This window comes from Coregonus clupeaformis, chromosome 16, assembly GCF_020615455.1.
Source record: "Coregonus clupeaformis isolate EN_2021a chromosome 16, ASM2061545v1, whole genome shotgun sequence".
NCBI lineage: Eukaryota > Metazoa > Chordata > Actinopteri > Salmoniformes > Salmonidae > Coregonus > Coregonus clupeaformis.
Window position 1 is genome coordinate 16,184,952 of NC_059207.1, and position 23,576 is coordinate 16,208,527.

General features: G+C 46.5%; 2 protein-coding genes across 5 annotated transcripts in view; one reads left to right on the forward strand and one right to left on the reverse strand.

Annotated features, from left to right (window-relative positions):
- LOC121584505 (netrin-G2) overlaps positions 1–21,917 on the reverse strand; it is an 80,631-nt gene extending 58,714 nt beyond the window's left edge. For all 3 annotated transcript variants that reach the window (XR_006003729.2, XM_041900413.2, XM_041900412.2), the window contains exons 1-3: positions 21,340–21,917; positions 19,787–20,493; positions 3,036–3,679 (exon numbers count right to left, since the gene is read on the reverse strand). Coding sequence is in view for 2 of the 3 variants with exons in the window: in XM_041900413.2 (XP_041756347.1) it covers positions 3,036–3,679; positions 19,787–20,023 (881 nt within the window). In the remaining variant the exon portion in view is untranslated. The remainder of the gene's footprint in view (positions 1–3,035; positions 3,680–19,786; positions 20,494–21,339) is intronic.
- A 724-nt stretch (positions 21,918–22,641) lies between these two features.
- The window catches only part of med27 (mediator complex subunit 27), a 94,475-nt gene continuing 93,540 nt past the window's right edge, over positions 22,642–23,576 (forward strand). For both annotated transcript variants that reach the window (XM_041900414.1, XM_041900415.2), the window contains exon 1: positions 22,642–22,859. In XM_041900414.1, coding sequence (XP_041756348.1) covers positions 22,657–22,859 — 203 coding nt within the window. In that variant the 5' untranslated portion in view covers positions 22,642–22,656. The remainder of the gene's footprint in view (positions 22,860–23,576) is intronic.

Consider the following 23,576-nt stretch of genomic DNA (forward strand, 5'->3'; position numbering starts at 1 on the left):
TACTATCGGAGGTTTATCCGGGGCTTTGGCAAGGTCGCAGCTCCCATTACATCCCTGTTGAAGGGTGGGCCGTCCCGGCTCCGCTGGTCTGCTGAGGCTGACCTGGCCTTCAGGAGACTGCAGGGTCTGTTCACCTCAGCTCCGGTACTGGCCCACCCCGATCCATCACTACCGTTCGTGGTGGAGGTGGAAGCGTCCGAGCTAGGGATAGGCACTGTCCTGTCCCAATGCTCGGGCACGCCACCCAAGCTCCGCCCCTGTGCCTTCTTCTCTAAGAAGCTCAGCCCGGCGGAGCAGAACTCTGTCCGGTCCATCCTGGATTCGAGGTGTCGGGTGGGGGGCCTTCAGTACCTTGTGGAGTGGGAGGGGTACGGTCCGGTGGAACAGTGCTGGGTCCCGGTGAGGGATATCCTCGATCCCTCCCTGAGGGATTTCCACCGTCACCATCCGGCTCGCCCTGCTCCGCGTCCTCCTGGCCGTCCCGAAGCCGGGGTTGGTGCGCTGCTGGAGCTGCACGTCAAGGGGGGGTACTGTCACGACTTCGGCCGAGGCTGCCTCCCCTCCTTGTTCGGGCAGGCTTCGGCGTTCGTCGTCACCGGCTTACTAACCACTGCCGCCCCAATCATCATCACATTTGTCTTGTCTTGTCAATCACACACACCTGGTTCTAATCCCCTCATTAGTCTGTGTATAAGTGTTCCCTCTGCCCCCTTGTCCTTGTGGGTGATTGTTAGTTGTGAGAGTAGTATAGCTCGGTGGAGCTACTCGTACATTTTGTTGCCAGGGTAGATTTTCCCCTGTGCCTATGTATTATTGGATTCTACCATTACAGTGTATTTGCCGGGGATGAGAGTTTCCCCTGTGCCTGTTTCGTTGATCGCTATTTGAGCGCATTTGTGTGTCAACGAAGGAATAAACTCTGTATTCGGTGATTACCCTCCTGCGCCTGACTCCTTTCATCACACTCATCACAGCTTCCCTATTTTCACCCCTTATTTAATTTTTTCCTGATTGTCAAAATATGATTAATTTAGACAGTGTTTATATAATACAAACCAAGGGTTTTCAAATGCCTTCTGGACACAAATAGGCTTCCCACCATAATGATTTTGTAATATTCTATTTGTAGACTACCCGGCCAACTCAACTTCATCCACACCAGCTGGTGATTATTTAGATGTTGCCATATCAGGCTTGTGTGTGTGCGGTTTAGTCGTTTTCTAAGCAGACAGATTCACTTCAGGCTGTGGGAAATAATGATCCCACGAACACTGAGTGACCAGAGTGAAGGTCCGAGAATGGTCTCCTTATTTTCTTCTTGTTCTATCCTTCTTTTAACAGGTTCACAGACAGAATGGGAGAACAGATGCATCTGGTTTTCTCTAGTCTGCTGTTTCTCAAAATAATTTGTGCCAGGGAAGGGACAGGCAAGCTACGGTCCTTCCTCCTTGAGGCCGCTTCAAACTAGCACTTGGAGGAGAGGAAGGAGGAAGGAGGGAGGAGCAGGGGCAGGGGGAGGAGAGGAGGAGGAGGAGGAGGAGGAAGAGGAGGAAGAGGGGGTGGAGAAGGAGAAGGAGCAGGGGGAATGTGAGGAGGAGGAGGAGGAGGAGGAAGAGGGGGTGGAGAAGGAGAAGGAGAAGGAGCAGGGGGAGGAGAGGAGGAAGGGGAATGTGAGGAGGAGGAGGAGGAGGAGGAAGAGGAGGAAGAGGGGGTGGAGAAGGAGAAGGAGCAGGGGCAGGGGGAGGAGAGGAGGAAGGGGAATGAGAGGAGGAGGAGGAGGAAGAGGAGGAAGAGGGGGTGGAGAAGGAGAAGGAGCAGGAGCAGGAGCAGGGGGAGGAGAGGAGGAAGGGGAATGTGAGGAGGAGGAGGAGGAGGAGGAGGAGGAGGAGGAGGAGGAGGAGGAGAAAGAGGGGGTGGAGAAGGAGAAGGAGCAGGAGCAGGGGAAGGAGAGTAGGAAGGGGAATGTGAGGAGGAGGAGGAGGAAGAAGAGGAGGAGGAGGAGGAAGAGGGGGTGGAGAAGGAGAAGGAGCAGGAGAGGAGAGGAGGAAGGGGAATATGAGGAGGAGGAGGAGGAGGAGGAAGAGGGAGTGGAGAAGGAGAAGGAGCAGGTGGAGGAGAGGAGGAAGGGGAATGTGAGGAGGAGGAGGAGGAGGAGGAGGAGGAGGGGGAGGGGGGTGGAGTAGGAGGACGGGGAGGAGAGAAGGGGAAGAGGAGGTGGAGGAGGAGGAGAAGAGGGAGACGAGTAGAGAAAAGGGGGAGTAGGAGGAGGAGGAGAAGGAGGCAGTTCCGTCCCTGTGCTGATGGGCCTGATGTCATTACAGAGCCCTGGGCCTCCTCCATCTCTGTGTGCAGTCCATTTAGGGAGGCACACACACACACGGGCCATCAGGGAGGCCGTCCAATCCCTTTCATTTAAACACTGCAAGCACTTCTCAATACTGAGGGATGAACAAAATATCCAAGAAGGATTTTCCGGTGGGTATTAGCTTAACATTTCCCTATTCCCTGATCATTATAAACCAGTGAACATCAGTCATGGGCTCTTTACCTTATCTCTATGTGTCCATTTGACCGCTCAACTTCTCCTACCCCCATCCCCAACCCGCTTTAAAAACAATTTGCTCTTTTACGTACAGGAATAACTATTGATTGACGGCTTGTATTACCGGAGGTTTGGGCAATGCAATGATGCCTGGAGGGGCTAATTCATTCATTTTTATCAATATTTATATTAGCGAAGGTTACTGAATTTAGCACCAAGATTGGATTGCTATAGATCTGACTGTCAGCAGAAAGAGTGACCGTTTCTTTGGCAGTATCAAGCCGGTTTGTGTTTCAGACAATTTCCTGCACAGCTCCTCATCAGAAACCAAAACCTTGGCCACTCTTTCCTTCTGGACTATTGTATACAGTGTACACTGTACAGTATAACTGTGCATTTTGTAATTTGACTGCAAAAAAAGACCCTGACTCAAATATCTTTGCAAGAGATATTGTCCAATAAGGCAAAGAAAGGTAGGGGTGTGTGTATTTACCTGGCTGGTACATCTATGTTGGAGACAGCGTAGAAGTATTTGAGGAGGTTGTCTCTCTGGAAGTAGGTTCCCCCTAGGGCCGGCCTCAGCAGCCTCAGTCTCAGGTTGGTGAAGGTGAAGAAGTCCCTCAGGCCCTTCATACTCTCCATGCGTGTGTACAGGCTGTCCATGTTGAGCAGCTTGGGCCCTGCGAAGATAGCAAAGCGTGCCATCACCTCAAAGCGCAGCACCTTCTCGTTCTTGGAGCCCACCCAGCGAGAGTACTGCTCGGTACAGATGACCCGAGTCACATTTGTTGCTGACAGGTCCTGCACCCGCTTGGCGGGCATGCCGAAGGCGTCCATGCAGTCGTCAGCGTAGAACTGGTAGGGCTGCCAGGTGCGCCCTTTGTCCAGGGACTTGTCCAGCACCATGATGGTGGGGCGGCCATACTCAAAGGTGACCTGGATGTCGTCGGTCAGCTCCAGGCTCTTGTTCCAGGCCAGGGAGATGTTGGCCAGCAGGGGCTCCGGGAAGCGTCTCCACGTCACCGTCTGCCAGTAGGTGATGAGGCCGCTGGTCTCACGGTCCTGCATCAGCTGGGGAGGGTGAGCCAGGTCCGGGTTAGAGGCGTCACACTCGTCACTACACAGGTACGGGTTCTCCTGAAAGAGGGACGGGGGGAAAGACAACTGGTCAGTGTTGGACAACACTGTTCTACTCCCTTCCCCTTTAGAATATAGTACACATTTACTATCTCACCATTTTATAACATTCTAAATCCATACTGAGTGAGTTTTTAGTTAATTCAGCATAGAGTCTATGAATTATACACTGAGAAAAAAGGGTTCCAAAAGCATTCTTCAGCTGTCCCCATAGGATAACCCTTTTTGGCCCCAAGTAGAAACCTTTTGGGTTCCATGTAGAACCGTCTGTGGAAAGGCTTCTACATGGAACGAAAAAGGGTTCTACCTTGAACCAAAATTGTTCTACCTGTAACCAAATAGGGTTCTTCAAAGGGTTTTCCTATGGGGACAGCCGAAGAACCCTTTTAGGTTCTAGATAGCACCTTTTTTTTAAGAGTGTAGGAATTACTCCCTAAAGGTTCCCACCAGCTCAAAGTACGCAAATGATGTTTTTGTAGTATTTATTGGTTATTTGGAAGCCTTTGCTAATGAGAAACAAGTCAGATAAAATAAAAGTAACATTTGTATTATCTTATACAGGCTACTTCCCCCCAACAAATAAACCGAAACAACCTGGAAACAACAGATTTTCCAAAACAATCTGGCCAACCTTTTTAATAGATCCCCCAGAGACCATGTTTGTGTGCTTGTCCCAACATGTTAACACTGTCATAAATGCTGTAGGTGGGTGTAGTGGTGGAATCAAGCGCAGGACACTGAAGTATAGTCCAAAAGACTTTAGTGGAATATCCAACAAGGAAAACAGAACAAACTTGCCCGAAGGCGAAACTACGCACGTAGGCGACAAACAAAAGGCGCACTACACAGGTGCGTAAAACGCTCCAACACAGTGGAGTAAAACTCAACCGAGCGAATAAGGAAATCGACAAGCAAACATACGACAGGAACAATCACACACAAACACAGACACACCCAACGAGACTTAAATAGAACACTAATGAGGACTAACTAGACACAGGTGTACAACATCAAGACCAAACCAAACGAACATGAAACATAGATCGGTGGCAGCTAGTACTCCGGGGACGACGACCGCCGATGCCTGCCCGAACCAGGAGGAGGAGCAGCCTCGGCCGAAACCGTGACAGTACCCCCCCCTTGACGCAGCGGCTCCAGCCGTGCGCCGACCCCGGCCTCGGGGACGACCAGGAGGCGCGGAGCAGGGCGCGCGGGATGGTCCCGGTGGAACTCCGACAGGAGAGATGGGTCTAGGATGTCCCTCCGCGGCACCCAGCACCGCTCCTCCGGGCCGTACCCCTCCCACTCCACGAGATACTGGAGACCCCCCATCGGCGTCTGGAGTCCAAGATGGACCGAACGGTGTACGCCGGAGCCCCCTCGATGTCCAATGGGGGCGGAGGAGTCTCTCCTATCTCATTGTCCTGGAGTGGACCAGCTACCACCGGCCTGAGAAGAGACACATGGAACGAGGGGTTAATATTCAACAGGTAGATGTAACCTATAACACACCTCGTTCAATCTTCTCAGGACTTTAAAGGGCCCCACAAACCGCCGACCCAGCTTCCGGCAGGGCAGGCGGAGGGGCAGGTTTCTGGTAGAGAGCCAGACTCGATCTCCGGGTGCGTACACCGGCCCCTCACTGCGGTGGAGATCGGCGCTCGCCTTGTGACGAAGGACGGCCCGCTGCAGGTGGACGTGGGCAGCGTTCCACGTCTCTTCCGAGCGCCTCATCCAATCATCCACCGCAGGGGCCTCGATCTGGCTCTGCTGCCATGGTGCCAGAACCGGCTGGTAACCCAATACACATTGGAAAGGGGTTAGGTTAGTAGAGGAGTGGCGGAGAGAGTTCTGGGCCATCTCAGCCCAGGGAATGTAACGCGCCCACTCCTCAGGCCGGTCCTGGCAATACGACCTCAGAAACCTACCCACATCCTGGTTAACACGTTCTACCTGCCCGTTACTCTCCGGTGGTACCCCGAGGTAAGGCTAACCGAGACCCCCAAACGCTCCATAAACGCTCTCCACACACGGGAGGTAAACTGAGGGCCTCGATCAGACACTATATCCTCGGGGACCCCGTAATGCCGGAAGACGTGGGTAAATAGGGCCTGAGCGGTCTGTAGGGCAGTAGGAAGACCCGACATAGGGAGAAGACGACAGGCCTTAGAGAACCGGTCCACAACGACCAGGATGGTGGTATTCCCCTGAGAGAGGGGAAGGTCTGTTACAAAATCCACCGAGAGGTGGGACCATGGTCGTTGTGGAACGGGTAGGGGCTGTAACTTACCCCTGGGCAGATGTCGGGGCGCCTTACACTGGGCGCACACCGAGCAGGAGGAGACGTAAACCCTCACATCCCTAGCCAAAGTAGGCCACCAGTATTTAGTGCTAAGGCAATGCACTGTCCGGCCAATACCCGGATGTCCAGAGGAGGGTGACGTGTGAGCCCAGTAGATGAGTCGATCCCGAATCTCGAGCGGAACGTACCTCCGACCCTCAGGACATTGTGGAGGGCTGGGGTCGGTACGCAACGCTCGCTCGATCTCGGCATCGACCTCCCACACCACCGGTGCCACAAGGCAAGACTCCGGTAGTATGGGAGTAGGCTCAACGGACCTCTCCTCCGTGTCATACCGCCGGGACAGTGCATCTGCCTTACCATTCTGGGACCCAGGGATGTACGTGATTTTAAATACGAACCTGGTGAGAAACATACTCCATCGAGCCTGGCGAGGGTTCAGTCTCCTCGCTGCCCGGATGTACTCCAGGTTCCGATGGTCAGTCAAAATGAGGAAAGGGTGTTGAGCCCCCTCAAGCCAATGCCTCCACACCTTAAGGGCTTGAACTACAGCTAACAGCTCCCTGTCCCCAACGTCATAGTTACGCTCCGCCGGGCTGAGCTTTTTGGAGTAAAAAGCACAGGGGCGGAGTTTAGGTGGCGAGCCGGACCGTTGAGAGAGAACGGCCCCTATACCAGCCTCAGACGCGTCCACCTCAACCTGAAATGGAATTGTGTGATCCGGATGCGCCAGCACCGGAGCCGACGTAAACAGGTCCTTCAGTCTCCCAAAGGCCCTGTCCACATCAGCTGACCACTGCAGGCGCACCGGACCCCCCCTTCAGAAGGGACGTGATGGGAGCTGCCACCTGTCCAAAACCCCGGATAAACCTCCGGTAGTAATTCGCAAAGCCCAAGAACTGCTGCACCTCTTTTACAGTGGTTGGAGTTTGCCAATTACGCACAGCGGACACACGATCCACCTCCATTCTCACCCCTGACGCGGACAACCGATAACCCAAAAAGGAGACCGACTCCTGGAAAAACAGACATTTCTCTGCCTTGACATATAGGTCGTGCTCCAACAGCCTCCTCAATACACGCCGCACCAGGGTTATATGCTCGGCTCGGGTAGACGAGTACACCAGAATATCATCAATGTACACGACCACCCCTTGTCCCTGCATATCCCGGAAAATGTCATCTACGAAGGATTGGAAGACTGATGGAGCATTCATCAACCCATATGGCATGACAAGATACTCGAAATGACCTGACGTGGTACTAAACGCCGTTTTCCATTCATCGCCCTCCCTAATGCGCACCAAGTTATACGCGCTCCTGAGATCCAATTTTGTGAAAAACCGCGCCCCATGCAAGACTCCGTCATGGTCGCAATCAGAGGGAGTGGATAACTGTATTTCACAGTAATCTGATTGAGACCACGGTAATCAATGCACGGGCGCAACCCTCCATCTTTCTTTTTCACAAAAAAGAAACTCGAAGAGGCGGGGGAAATGGAAGGCCGAATGTATCCCTGTCTCAAAGATTCGGCTATGTAAGTCTCCATAGCTTTCCTCTCCTCTTGAGACAAAGGATACACATGGCTCCGTGGGAGCGCTGCTCCTGCCTGGAGATCAATCGCACAATCCCCCTGTCTATGGGGGAGGCAACTGCGTCGCCCTAGTTTTGCTAAACACAAGAGCTAAATCCCCATATTCAGGCGGAATGTGCAGTGCGGGCACTTGGTTTGGACTTTCCACCGAAGTCGCCCCACGGAAACACCCAGACATCGCCCCTCACACTGAGCAGACCACCCATCGAGAGCCCTCTGTTGCCACGAAATAGCAGGGTTATGGGTGCTTAACCAGGGAATCCCCAGCACCACTGGGTACACAGGAGAGTCGATCAGATACAGCTGTATAGTCTCTTCATGACCCCCTGCGCACACGTCCTAAGTGGCGCTGTGACCTCCCTGATCAACCCCGACCCCAACGGGCGGCTATCTAAGGCATGTACGGGAAAAGGTTTGTCAACAGGTAGGAGAGGGATCCCTAACTCTAAACAAAACTTTCAATCAACAAAATTCCCAGCTGCGCCTGAATCTACTAGCGCCTTATGCTGGGAATGAGGTGCAACCTGTGGAAAACCAACAGGTATACAAAAGTGCGCAACAGAAAGCTTTGGGTAAGCGGGGCGTCTACTCACCTGGGAGGCCCCCCCAGTGCGTGGCCTGTTGTCCTCTCCCTCTGAGAACCCTCCCCAGCACCTGGCCGCAGTGTGCCCTCCACGACCGCACTTGGTGCAGGAGACAGGCCCCCTCGGGCTCTTCCTCCTCCGCTCTCTAGCGCCAGCGCCCCCAAGCTCCATGGGGCACGGCTCGGAGGCGCTGGAGGGTGAAATGGACGGACCCCCCTCGGAATGTCCGCGGGTAGCTAGCAGGTTATCCAGCCTGATGGACATGTCGACCAACTGGTCGAACGAGAGGCTGGTGTCCCTACAGGCCAGCTCCCTACGGACGTCCTCGCGTAGATTACATCTGTAGTGATCGATGAGAGCCCGCTCATTCCACCCTGCATCCGCCGCTAGAGTACGGAATTCTAAGGCGAACTCCTGGGCACTCCTCCTCCCCTGCCGGAGGAAGACCAGACGCTCCCCGCCGCTTTCCCCTCCGGGGATGGTCAAACACCGCCCTGAAGCGGCGGGAGAACTCGTCGTAGGTGATGGTGTTCGCGTCGATCCTCCTCCACTCTGCGTTGGCCCATTCCAACGCCTTCCCGGAAAGGCAGGAGATCAGGGCGGACACGCTCTCATGTCCCGAGGGCGCCGGGTGCACGGTGGCCAGGTAAAGCTCCACCTGGAGAAGGAATCCCTGACACCAGGCCGCGGTCCCATCGTAGGCCCTCGGGAGCGAGAGTCGAACTCCTCTGGGTTCCGGAGCGGGAATGGGCTGACTTCCCGATGGGGCTGGCAGAGAGGATGGCGGTGTAGGAGTCCCCCAGCCTCGGATGGTGGTGATCACCTCCTGCAGTGCGGACCCCATCTGCAGGATCTGGTCACTCTGTTCACGGACCCTGTCCTCCAGCGTCGCCTGGGCTGCTGCGGCTCCTGCTGATTCCATTCTTATGGTGTGTGATTCTGTCATAAATGCTGTAGGTGGGTGTAGTGGTGGAATCAAGCGCAGGACACCGAAGTATAGTCCAAAAGACTTTAGTGGAATATCCAACAAGGAAAACAGAACAAACTTGCCCGAAGGCGAAACTACGCACGTAGGCGACAAACAAAAGGCGCACTACACAGGTGCGTAAAACGCTCCAACACAGTGGAGTAAAACTCAACCGAGCGAATAAGGAAATTGACAAGCAAACATACGACAGGAACAATCACACACAAACACAGACACACCCAACGAGACTTAAATAGAACACTAATGAGGACTAACTAGACACAGGTGTACAACATCAAGACCAAACCAAACGAACATGAAACATAGATCGGTGGCAGCTAGTACTCCGGGGACGACGACCGCCGATGCCTGCCCGAACCAGGAGGAGGAGCAGCCTCGGCCGAAACCGTGACAAACACGCTCAGCATATGTCTCCATTAAACACTTTGTGGGCTCTGTTTGGTGGATATCCATCTGGGGATTCCTGCATACAGGGCAATCATTGCCTCTGGTTTTAACGGCACTCATAGTGTTTCCATTTAATAAAATGACATCATCACTCAAAAAAACATCAGAAAGACTAATGAGATGCGTTGCATACCTAAATGTCCGAAAAGATATAGCTTCAACAGTGTTGAGGTGTAACACTGTTCGACTGACACAGATGGATTACACACTGAATGGATTAACAAGGGGGGTTGCCTGCTATATGGTCATCCCTGACCTCTAAATCCCAGTGTCAATACGTCACATAGGTCTGCCTGAGTGCAAACTGTCACACTCTTGTCACCAACAGTCATCCTCACCCACACGGCTTCCAGGCCTGGGTTCAAATACTATTTGAATTTGTATTTGTATTTATTATGGATCCCCATTAGCTGCTGCCAGCAAAAATTAAGGCAGTAATATACATTATAATAAAAATGTTAAACATTAAAATACATTTTACAACAGGTTTCACAATACATTAAGTGTGTGCAAATCATCTCAAATACTGTATTTGTGCTTGATTGAGCTTGCCTGTTGCAATTGAACCAATAGAACATTCAAAAAAAATCCTAAACCCCAGCTTCCTGGAACTCCAGGCAGGCAGGTGTCGTGGAAATTCTAATCAAGTGAGAGACTTTGTCATTTCTTCAAACAATCAATCTTTATTTGATATCGTTGAGAGCCCTGCAATAATGAGGCTGGTCGACCCCACACTCTTGAGTGTTGGGCAGAGAGCTCTGACATACAGAAACAAACAGAGGTCTTATATAGTAGACCTATAAATGCTTAGTCATGGCTGGTTCCACCACAACTGTCTCAATGTGTCTAACCAACAGATATCTAATGGATGAGGTGGCCAAATATTCGGAGTCCTCTGTGTTCTCCTACAAGTTCTAAGAACTGTTTGTTTTTAGAATAGAGGATAACGAGAGTTTCAGAGTACAGAGGGTGGGGGTAAGAACACGAGATGTGCACAGCCGTGGTGAATTAGGTAAAGAGTTGTGTGAAAACAGCAACTTACACAACCAGAGTAACAGGATTGTACGCACCTTTCATTTATATTAAACTTAAAGTAATGCTAATACAAATGTTTCTCTCACACAGGCAAAAAAACTCAAAAAAGTTTGTATTAGATAGATTTCAAATATACTGAACAAAAATATAAACGCAACATGTAAAGTGTTGGTCCCATGTTTCATGAGCTGAAATAAAAGATCCCAGAAATTTTCCATACGCACAAAAAACGTATTTCTCTCAAATTTTGTACACAAATTTGTTTACATCCCTGTTAGTGAGCATTTATCCTTTGCCAAGATAATCCATCCATCTGACAGGTGTGGCATATCAAGAAGCTGATTAAACATCATGATAATTACACAGGTGCACCTTGTGCTGGGGACAATAAAAGGCCACTCTAAAATGTGCAGTTTTGTCACACAACACAATGCCACAGATGTCTCAAGATTTGAGGGAGCGTGCAATTGGCATGCTGACTGCAGGAATGTGCACCAGAGCTGTTGCCAGATAATTTAATGTTCATTTCTCTACCATATGCCGCCTCCAACGTCATTTTACAGAATTTGGCAGTGTGTCCAACCGGCCTCACAACCGCAGACCACGTGTAACCACACCAGCCCAGGACCTCCACATCCGGCTTCTTCACCTGCGGGATCGTCTGAGATGAGCCACCCGGACAGCTGATGAAACTGTGGGTTTGCAAACTGAAGAATTTCTGCGCAAACTGTCAGAAACCGTCTCAGGGAAGCTCACCTGGGTCTTGACTTGACTGCAGTTCGGCGTCGTAACCGACTTCAGTAAGCAAAAGCTCACCTTTGGTGGCCACTGGCACGCTGGAGAAGTGTGCTCTTCACGGATTAATCCCCATGTCGCAAGGATCTGTACACAATTCCTGTAAGCTAAAAATGTCCCAGTTCTTCAATGGCCTGCATACTCACCAGACATATCACCCATTGAGCATGTTTGGGATGCTCTGGATCGACGTGTACGACAGCGTGTTCCAGTTCCCACCAATATCCAGCAACTTTGCACAGCCATTGAAGAGGAGTGGGACAACGTTTCACAGGCCACAATCAACAGCATGATCAACTCTATGCGAAGGAGATGTGTCGCTTTGCATGAGGCAAATGGTGGTCATACCAGATACTGACTGGTTTATATTTTTGTTCAGTGTAGTATTTCAACCTAGGTCTGATGGCTTCAAGTGATGTGGCTAGAGTACTGTAAAACCTCAACCACAGCTTTTTTGAATGCGTGTGTGAGTATGAAAGTGCATGTGTGTTTGCGTCGTTGTATGCATGCCAGTTTATAGGATTATTGCCTGCTTACACAGGATAGTGCTACATTCTTCCCCCTGTATGTTCATGGCGTTATGAGAACCACACACAACAGGTGCACAGCTTCCTCTACCTTCAGCCCACAATGCTAGCCTCCCTCTGAAGAGCACACAAATCCAGTCCAACTGCTACACCAGGTAGCTTTCTCCACTAAACCGCTCCAGCAATTATCCACACAGGATTCCTGTCACAGTTAAAGAGAAGCTCAGCGCTAAGCAGACTGTTCGCCCACTTCTCAGTGACAGCCGTGGGGAATTCTGTCAACAAACCCAGAATGGATCGCTCTCTCTCTCACACACACACACATACACAAACTGGAGATGATCGTGCACCTCAATCCCCTTTCAATGACCAACGGGTCTCGTGTTTTTGAGACATTCCAACGTTCTATCTATTCTGATAACAGAGGGGTTTCTCTCTCTGCTAGAGTGGAAGCCCTCCACTGATCCCCCCTTTAAGCTGTAGTCTAATAGCATTAGTAAGGCACTACGGCAGCTCCGTTGATGAGGTTCAGACTGTGTGTGACCAAGGATCACTGACCTCTGACCTACCCTGAAGATTACCTCATCAGTTTGTTTACACAGTCAGAGGCCAGTCGACATTATTAAGCCCAATCACAGTCAGCCAGTCGACATTGTTAAGTCCAATCACAGTCAGCCAGTCGACATTGTTAAGACATTGTTAAGAAATGGTCTTTAAGTCCAATCCGAGGGACATCTGTGGAACTGCACTGACCGAAATAGAAGAGAAGAGAAGAGAAGAGAAGAGGAGAGGAGAGGAGAGGAGAGGAGAGCCCAGAGATTTGGACAGGACCACAGTCCACAAACATGCCCAACTACATTGGTGTGGATGGAGAGCCATGTACTGTATGGGATGCTAGTGTTTAGCACTGCTATTTACCCACCTGGAGAGATGTGTCACCACTCTTCTCTTGCTTGACTTAATTACAGTGAAGGAAGCTCCCACAAGAGGGCTGCTGATATAACAGCTGGGAAACAGCAGCCTAATTATACCAGAGAGAAAACAAGCCGCGCAAGAGCCTCACCCTTCCCAGAATGGACCACAGCCTACTGTCTTTTAATCTACGCACTACACACACACACACACACACACACACACACACACACACACACACACACACACACACACACACACACACACACACACACTGTATAATGTTCATAGCACTGTAAAAGGGCTGTTCAAAATCGGAATGTAATCAATTAAAAACCTTATTTTTTTCATGTTGGTTTCCTAAAAATCTTGTAATTCCCTGAAAGGTGACGTAGATGATTACCACACTAACAACTTAATTTGAGAATCCCCCAAGACCTCCAGTGGCATGAAAACAGGCAGATGGAGATTATTGCATGTGGTCATAGCCAAATGGGATGAAATCTTTCCCCTTTGGGAGCACAGGAGGGGGGCTGAAGCTGCTAGGACAAAACTGGCCAAAGCTGCACGTTTGTGACATTACAGTACCTCTCTACCGGTAGGATAAATACACTGTGTTGACATATCTAATCTGAACAGTTCTCATTACACACTGCAAATAGTGTACCAAATTGAATTCCTTTCTATAGTACACTCCACTGCTGTGTTGTAACCTGCAATGCTATTTTTAGTTACGGATGTTTTTGCATTCTAAAATGTACAACTGCAATCTAGGGCATTTCTGTTGATAAATAATAATTTGAGCTCATAGGATTGAGAGTGGCAGTGATGCTTCACTTCACATATAGACACTGTCTGTCTCCTCTCTTTGTCTTTCAATGTGTGTATAATTACATCAGAAGTGGGTCGGATTTTGGTGTTTTGCTTAGCTCCCTCCCTCCCTCATTCCCTCCATTCTAATTCCCTCCCTCCCTCCCTCCCTCTCTCAGTATTACTTTACCTCTTTCCTCCTCTCATTAAGCAATGCTACATACAGAGTCTGCTCTGTTCCCAGCATCAGCTAACATCATGCATGGGGGGGCAAAGCACTGAGTAAAAATGCAACGGCATCTCCTGTGGGCCTACATTGACAGATACAGTATTTGCTCTAAATCATTCATGGGCTGGAAAACTTTTCCAAGGAAAGCCAACATACTCAATAGGGGGATGGCTTATTCTAATCAATGAAGTTGCTTTCCGAAAGGTTGTCAATTGAGTGCACTCAATATCTAAAGTACATAATATGTCATTTATGTAGGCTACAATCTGCATTGCATAGGCTGTGTTGATTCAGAGGAGTTGGGTTAAATGCGGAAGACACATTTCAATTGAATGCATTCAGTTGTACAACTGACTAGATATCCCCCTTTCCCTTTCGCTTTACACAGCCACCCTGAAAACCCAGATCTGATTTTCTTTCTAAACTAAACTAAAATATAAACGCAACATGCAACAATTTCAAAGATTTTACTGAGTGACAGTTCATATAATGAAATCAGTCAATTGAAATGAATTAATTAGGCCCTAATCTATAGATTTCACATGCCTGGGAATACAGATAAGAATCTGTTGGTCACAGATACTGTAGAAAAGGCTCATGTTTCAGACAATTTTTTGTTAACTGTCCCTTTAACGTAACATTTTAGTTAACTGTCCCTTTAATGTAACTTTTTTGTTAACTGTCCCTTTAATTGCAGGCGCCTCTGAGCCACAGAGATGTGCCTGCCCATACCATAACTCCACCATGGGGCAGTCTGTTCACAACATTGACATCAGCAAACCGCTCGCCCTCACGACACTGTCTGCCATCTGCCCGGTACAGTTGAAACCGGAGTTCATCTGTGAAGAGCACACTTCTCAAGCGTGCCAATGGCCATCGAAGGTGAGCATTTGCCCACTGAAGTCGGTTACGACGCCGAACTGCAGTCAAGTCAAGACCCAGGTGAGGACGACGAGCACGCAGGTGAGCTTCCCTGAGACGGTTTCTGACAGTTTGTGCAGAAATTCTTCAGTTGTGCAAACCCACGGTTTTATCAGCTATCCGGGTGGCTCGTCTCAGACGATCCCGCAGGTGAAGAAGCCGGATGTGTAGGTCCTGGCTTAGCGTGGTTACACGTGGTCTGCGGTTGTGAGGCCGGTTGGACGTACTGCCAAATTCTCTCAAATGACGTTGGAGGCGGCTTATGGTAGAGAAATGAACATTAAATTCTCAGGCAACAGCTCTGGTGGACATTCCTGCAGTCAGCATGCCAATCGCACGCTCCCTCAAATTTGAGACATCTGTGGCATTGTGTTGAGTGACAAAACTGCACATTTTAGATTGGCCTTTTATTGTCCCCAGCACAAGGTGCACCTGTGTAATGATCATGGTGTTCAATCAGCTTCTTCATATGCCACACCTGTCAGGTGGATGGATTATCTTGGCAAAGGAGAAATGCTCACTTACAGGGATGTAAACAGATTTGTGCACAACATTTTAGAGAAATAAGCTTTTTGTGCATATGGAACATTTCTGGAATCTTGTATATCCAATATTTTTTTCTGACTGTCCACACTCAGTTTTACAAGTGACACATATTCTCATTCACACTGATGTAGCCTCTGCAGTAGCACACAGATGCAATGCTCATTTCCTGTCGCTGTTCCTTAACATTTTGGGGTGGTTGTCATGGCAGGTCATGTGTGTAACGGCAGGTCATGTGCACATATTTTTTTAAACACGTCAGAGCCAAAAAATCTGATCTGAATGTCCAGACAGAGGTCACATATGGAGGATCGGGTTTGCATCAGGATTCAGATCCACATATGGAAGTGGTATAAATCGAAGTCAAAAGATCTGATTCCATGTGTTTTTTTGCTCTTTACACATTAGGGAACAGATCAGATAGCTATCAGATATGCAAATAATTGGCAAAAGATCTGAATTGGGCTGCCTGTGTAAATGTAGCCTAGCTGTATGGGATGTTTACCTTTCCATAAGTGAAATGGTCAGTGGTCAGACCACTGGAGGAACGGTCATTTACCAACGGGCTTCTTGCCATAGAAGCACACTGACGCTAAGTCTTCATTCTTCAACAGCACAGTCAACAGCAGTCCACTTTACGTCTCATAAAATGTTCATGACTACTTTGGGGCTAAAGAGAAGCTAAGAAGTCTTTCACTTTAGTCAATGTTCATTAACAATCAGATTGGTGCTACCGGTAGTAGGCTTATGGCAACAACCACACCACCCTGCCACATCCCTGGCTTCCGTTTGAAGCTAAGCAGGGTTGGGCCTGGTTAGGGCTTGGAAGAGAGACTGCCTAGCAAAATCAAGTTGCTGCTGGAGTTGATGTTAGAGGGCCTGTTGGGGGGTGTAAGGAGATCCAATTGCCCCGCGGGGCAGTGATGAGAATACTACCAACCCTGCAAAAGGTGCCTTCCTTTGGATGACACTTAAAATCTGACTGTCTGTCTGGACTCCCTGTGGCCTCTAAAGATCCTGTATCAATCATGTTAAGAGACAGGGTGTTAGGCTCGATGTTGCAACCTGGCTCATGTTTTCATGGCTATCTCTAATTATCCCCCTTTCAATTTGGCACAATCCATCCAAACCTCTCCACTACCACAGCCAATCCTGGGTTTGCAATCTGGCACAAAGAAAGCTGCTGTGAACATTAACCAGGTGGATGCTACATATTGTATTAGTGTTAGTGACTTGTCACTAAACACAAAGACAGATGCTCAAATCAGAGTGAGTGAGTATATGGCTATATAACAATTGATCACCAGAAGTTGCAGATAACATAGTATCAAAGTGTACATGTTATGCTGTGTGATCATTATTTGACCTGTGACCTCCTCTCTTCATGGGTTCCAAATATTATTTGTCCTTTTGTTGTAGTCCTACAGTTCACAGTGTCCCCATGTAGTACAGCCCAACTGGAGAAATTATACATCTGTTTATTCTACAATCAAGCCAACTAGCTGCCCACAGCAACATTGTCAGCCTCTCTTAGACCCTTGTCAGCACCATCCCCCAAAAACTGAGCTTACACATACAGTACCAGCCAAAAGTTTGGACACACCTACTCCTTCAAGGGTTTTTCTTTATGTTTACTATTTTCTACACTGTAGAATAAATAACACATATGGAATCATCTAGTAACCAAAAAAGTGTTAAACAAATCAAAATATATTTTATATTTGAGATTCACCCTTTGCCACCCTTTGCCTTGATGACAGCTTTGCACACTCTTGGCATTCTCTCAACCAGCTTCACCTGGAATACTTTTCCAACAGTCTTGAAGGAGTTCCCACATATGCTGAGCACTTGTTGGCTGCTTTTCCTTCTCTCTGCGGTCCAACTCATCCCAAACCATCTCAATTGGGTTGAGGTCGGGGGATTGTGGAGGCCAGGTCAACTAATGCAGCACTCCATCACTCTCCTTCTTGGTCAAATAGCCCTTACACAGCCTGGAGGTGTTTGGGTCATTGTCCTGTTGAAAAACAAATGATAGTCCCACTAAGCACAAACCAGATGGGATGGCATATCGTTGCAGAATGCTGTGGTAGCCATGCTGGTTAAGTGTGCCTTGAATTCTAAATAAATAACCGACAGTGTCACCAGCAAAGCACCCCCACACCATCACACCTCCTCCTCCGCGCTTCACGGTGGGAACCACACATGCGGAGATAATCTGTTCACCTACTCTGTGTCTCACAAAGACACGGCGGTTGGAACCAAGAATCTCACATTTGGACTTTTTAGACCAAAGGACAGATTTCCACCGGTCTAATTGCTCGTGTTTCTTGGCCCAAGCAAGTCTCTTCTTATTATTGGTGTCCTTTAGTAGTGGTTTCTTTGCAACAATTCGACCATGAAGGCCTGATTCACGCAGTCTCCTCTGGACAGTTGATGTTGAGATGTGTCTGTTACTTGAACTCTGTGAAGCATTTATTTGGGCTGCAATCTGAGGTGCAGTTAACTCTAATGAACATATCCTCTGCAGCAGACGTAACTCTGGGTCTTCCTTTCCTGGGGCGGTCCTCATGAGAGCCAGTTTCATCATAGCGCTTGATGGTTTTTGCGACTGCACTTGAAGAAACGTTCAAAGTTCATGTCTTAAAGTAATGATGAACCGTCGTTTCTCTTTGCTTATTTGAGCTGTTCTTGCCATAATATGGACTTGGTCTTTTACCAAATAGGGCTATCTTCTGTATACCATCCCTACCTTGTCACAACACAACTGATTGACTCAAACACATTAAGAAGGAAAGAAATTCCACAAATGAACTTTTAACAAGGCACACCTGTTAATTGAAATGCATTCCAGGTGACTACCTCATGAAGCTGGTTGAGAGAATGTCAAGCGTGTGCAAAGCTGTCATTAAGGCAAAGGGTGGCTACTTTGAAGAATATAAAATATATTTTGATTTGTTTAACACTTTTTTGGTTACTACATGATTCCATATGTGTTATTTCATAGTTTTGATGTCTTCACTATTATTGTACAATGTAGAAAATAGTACAAATATAGAAAAACCCTTGAATGAGTAGGTGTGTCCAAACTTTTGACTGGTACTGTATATACAAGCTTATAGCTTTACAGAACACAAAATACTACAAATAAATGTACATGTAGCCCTATACCATTCACATGAGCTCATGATAGTGCCGCTCTCATAGTCCCATAGTGTAGTGTGTCCTGTTAAACAATGTTTGTTATAAATTAGTGATGGGGGTGGGGGAAATCGCTACAGTTACATATGGCAATATTATTTTGGGACGATAACGATTCTTGACTCCAAGTATCGATTAGTTAAAAATAAAAATTATATCTAGTCAGCTGTACCTGTGCCAAAACTCTGGTATTTTTCATCCTATAGCTTCTTCTCTATCTTATTTTTAAATAGTGAGCCAACATATTTTTAGCACTTCTATTTCCATGACTGATCAAAGCTAATTTTCTCATGCTATCTCTCGTCTCTCTGCAGCAGACAGACAGTATAGTGAACAATATGTTTGGAACATCAAAACACAGTATCAGGTTGCAATGTATAGAATCGTGAGAATCGTAATACATATCATATCAGCACTTAAGTATTGTGATAATATCATATCATGAGGTCCCTGGCAATTCCCAGCCCTATTATAAATTAGGGTAGTATCACTCCAGGCGGGAGTCCCGTAGGAAGGCAGAGTTCCACAAACACAAAACAAACCTAATCTAATAATATTGTTTGAGAATCAAACACATTTTTACTTAGTTAAATAACCAGAGATAGACTCAGTGTGTTTTAGTATGCATCCGTCAGGTAATACATTACTGTATTGATTCATAAACCTGTGTAACATTGTGTACAATGTACTAATATTTAATTACCAGACGATTTTGAAGATAAAAAGTGTTTTCTGATTTTCTGTTACACCCTGAAAACAGCAGATCAAAGCAAAAAAAATGTGTCAAAGTATATTGCTGCTGCTAGATATTTTTCATATAGTGATATTAAATTCAAATCATATTTAATATTTATATAAAATATAGAGTATGTTTATTTTATATAATTAAGTTATTATATTATATTATATTATATATTGGTGTATTTATTGAGACAGTGATTGGGATTCCACACTAAATTTGAATTGTCTTTAAGTCTTTTGTTTACATTTTTCACTATAATAAAAAGTACTAAAAGTAGGTTTCAACTCTTCTGTCCTGAGTTGTCTCATAGAAAAGATACATTGTCATGCCAACATTGTCCTGCCATTAGCTTGAGGTAAAAGGATCAGATACCATACCCAAATCCTAATTAACAACTACTTCCATGTCAGTTTTCTGTTATAGAGACAACACTTCAACAACGTTTAGGCCTATTGTAAAAATCATCAAACTGAAACTTACCAGAGTACAGAACCTCTCCGGGGGATTGCCGCAAGTGATGCCAGGGGGATCCACCGTAATTTGCATGAACTCCTTCATAGCCATGGGTTTGGGCTGGCATGCGTAAAACTCCCATGTTTGTCCATCATCCATACTAACCAGCGACTTGCATATGTCATACTGGCCAAGTGTCAAAGTAACAAAGTGCAGAAAAAAGAACACCTGTGAGAGCATGGCACTCGTAGAGACCACATCCATGGTCCAAGACCGAGTGTCCGGAGGGAGGCAAGATGTGCCACAGTCGGTCCACACACAGAGAGGATCAGCTTCGAATCCGTTTTGTTTTCATGTTGGGACACCTGCCACGTGCAGGATACAACCTAACAACTCTGCTGGATGTCTATACAAATGTAAGCCTATACCTGCCCAAATAAGTTACATTTACTTAAGTTTCGAAATATGTGTTGTCCTACGTTGAAATTACATCAATGAAAGCATTCCTTTAAATTATAGTTACAGTGGCACTTTAAAGGTGCCTGTTGTGCTAGAAATTGATGACCTGCAAATCTTGCTCAGATCAAACACCTTTGGCACTCCAGGTAAGTCACAATAAAAGCAGTCACATGTCCATTTAGAATATTCCACTGTCCACTCAGAAGCTCTCTCTTGATGAGATTTTGTTGAGTTTAATGTCATTCAAAGGATGGGTTTTCATGCTCCATCTTTGGCTATATCGAGAAGGAGAAAAGACAATCATTTATTTAACACACACTGGATGATAAACGTGGTTTCCACGTGAAATAGACTTTGAATCGATGTCTGTGCCCAGTGGGCAGCTTTTTTGGGGGGAGAATTGCCATTCAGATTTTCAACTAAATAGGGCACACTAAAACTCTACTGTAGGCTACTGCTACTTCTTTTATTATTTATTTTTATTTTATTTTTTACGACAACTAACAATTAAACATCAATCTTTAATTAGAGAAACTTGAACGCATTTGAAACCCTTTATAATAAATGTCGGTGTAAGCCTAAATCTGAAATATTGTAGCCCTTCACTTTGTTTTCACAACCAATTTATATTCATAAGACTACACTAATTGATGCATTTTCCTAACTCAAATGCAAGTTGAAAAAGTTATCCAATGTCCCCACAGACGGATGACTATTGAACTCTTTTACTCTGCCATCAGAGGTCACGGAACTGTCGACAATTTATCCCAGGCAGATGGTGACAGACATAGGCTACAATTTGCAAATAAGTACGCTAGAAATGTCGCATTGTGACTAATTCTATATACTTTGAAAATGTTTGGACTCCCATAGGTGGGGGACAGATGTTCTCAACTTTGACACTACAGCCTATGTCAAACCTCTAAAGCTCTCTGACGTGTATTTCTGTCTCCAAATGTATAAAGGTAAAAATACATATATGTGGCTAGTCATTACTGCATGGTTCCAAGATTATAAGCATTATACATTTTTGACGGTGCAATTAGTCTTTAACAGATAAATAAATAAAGCACCATCAATTCCTCATGTTCACGGAAGAACTCGAATAGCACGGCACTTACCAAATTGCTCCGAGAAGGTAGGCATGTTCATATTCTTTCATGGGTGCATCCCTTTGCAAAAGTGTTCTCAGCATTCCTAAGCCTGCAGTTGCACCTTGGTTCGTCGTTAAAAAGAAGCTTAACGTTACTGTATTTAACTGTATTCCCTTCAGTAAGAGGATTAGATGAGATGCTCTCCCCTTCTGTTTGTTTCTCTTCTGTTTGGTACTTTTGAGGAAAGCAGTGCGTTGTTAGGATGGTACCAAATACATCCCGTACGCGCAACAGACGACTTCTTCTAAATATATTATATTTCAATACTTTTTCAGGAGTGGTACTGCGTCTATTCATGTTCCCCTACTTTTTACGATTTCAGTTTTGTCCTACGCGCTCAAAGGGCAGAAGGAAATAGCTTAATTTCTCTCTCTCTCTCTCTCTCTCTCTCTCTCTCTCTCTCTCTCTCTCTCTCTCTCTGTCTCTCGCTCGACCTCACTTTCACCATGCATAAACACACTGTCTTATTTCGTTAATTCCCCACTGCCCTTGTTCTCCTGCGCTCTTTTCGTCTGCATATTTGGCTATCAGAATCTGATCTGCAAACTACGTGTGTGTGAAGAGGGTATGCAACTTCATCTACCGCCCAGTAATATAACCATCCCATGAGTCGATCAGGCTACCAGTCCTGCTTAAAGGAACAGCTCATAAGAGTCACTCAAGGCAGATATGGATATCTGGTTTTCACTCACCAATAGGCTAACGCAAACTGGTTTACAGTTAAACAACTTGACGTTCCTTTATGGCTCTTGAAAAGCATAGCCTATGCATGCTATACAGTCTAGGCCTGTAGACTAAAAGTCTAGCAAAATATGTAGGCTAGCTAATGCTTTTTCCTTGTTGACAATTGCATTAATGTATAATTAAGATGGATAGTAAAACGAAAAAGTAGCCTAACCCTAAATGTGCGACTTTTGGATATGGGTGTAATTCAAGTAACAGCATCAAGCCTAGGGGAGCTTCTTACTTAGGGAACACTAAGTTGAGCTGTCCATGGTTCTGATGGCCACACAAAGCAATGGGTGTAGAGCCTACACATTTCTACAGGGTCATATGAAGCCAAATTATTGTCACAGGCAGACAGTGACATAATGCACAATGTTTGTAGACAGCAAACTTAGCAATGATAAAAAAAAAAAATAGATTAAGGGGGAAATGTTATACCTGTTGGCAAACGAGAGCACATGTGTGGGCACGGGAAGAGAGAACTACAATTCCCTTGCTACATGCACTCCAAGTTAATGACGTTGTTTATGCGACGTACAATTCCAGCGTGTGGGGAAAATGGCGGACGCAATGAACGTCGGCGTGAATTTAGAAGCATTTTCTCAAGCAATAAATGCTATTCAGGCACTTCGTTCGAGTGTAACAAGGGTTTTTGACTCTCTGAAAGATGGGATGAAAAACAAAGAAACCCTTGAAGGACGCGAAAAGGTTTTTATTACCGAGTTTCAAGATAACCTGCAGTCTGTAAATCGCGACTTGAAGTGAGTAACGTTCGTTAGCCGTAGCTAACGTTAGCTGTAAACAGAGGAATATGCGAAATATTTGCTGTAAATAGACAAGATAGCGTGCTATTTAGTTATAGTCCGTGAGGAATGAATGTATTACTAAAAAGTTATGTCCAGCTAACGTTAGCTAGTATACATTACTTGTTGAAATAGAAATGGTGTGTGTATATGTAACGTTAGCCTAGCTTGTGTGAGCGCAAGCGCAATTAATAATAATAATATTTATTTATATAGCGCTTTTCATTACAAAGATAATAAAAGGCTGTGCATGATGATGTAGTGTACGTAAAAAAAAACTTTCCCATCTACTGATTACAAAAAATACAAGTTAAATGGGTTTCCATCGCATTTTCAACTCTATTGATGAATGTTACATTATATAGTGAGTGCCCACTCTGCTATTGGCACGTGCGCTGTAGCCAACAGCGCCATATAGACTACATGATGAGATTATTATGGACAAAGGAGTGGGATTATTTGTATTTGTCAAACGGCAGCAAGCATCGATCATCATGTCACCAGAATAAGACCCTCAATATTTATTGGAAAGTAGCATCAAGCTCATCACCGTACACTTTCACCACACTGTGAAGTTCATCATAATTGATTCAGTCTGTAGCCTAATAACATTTACATTTACGTAATTTAGCAGACGCTCTTATCCAGAGCGACTTACAGTTAGTGAGTGCATAC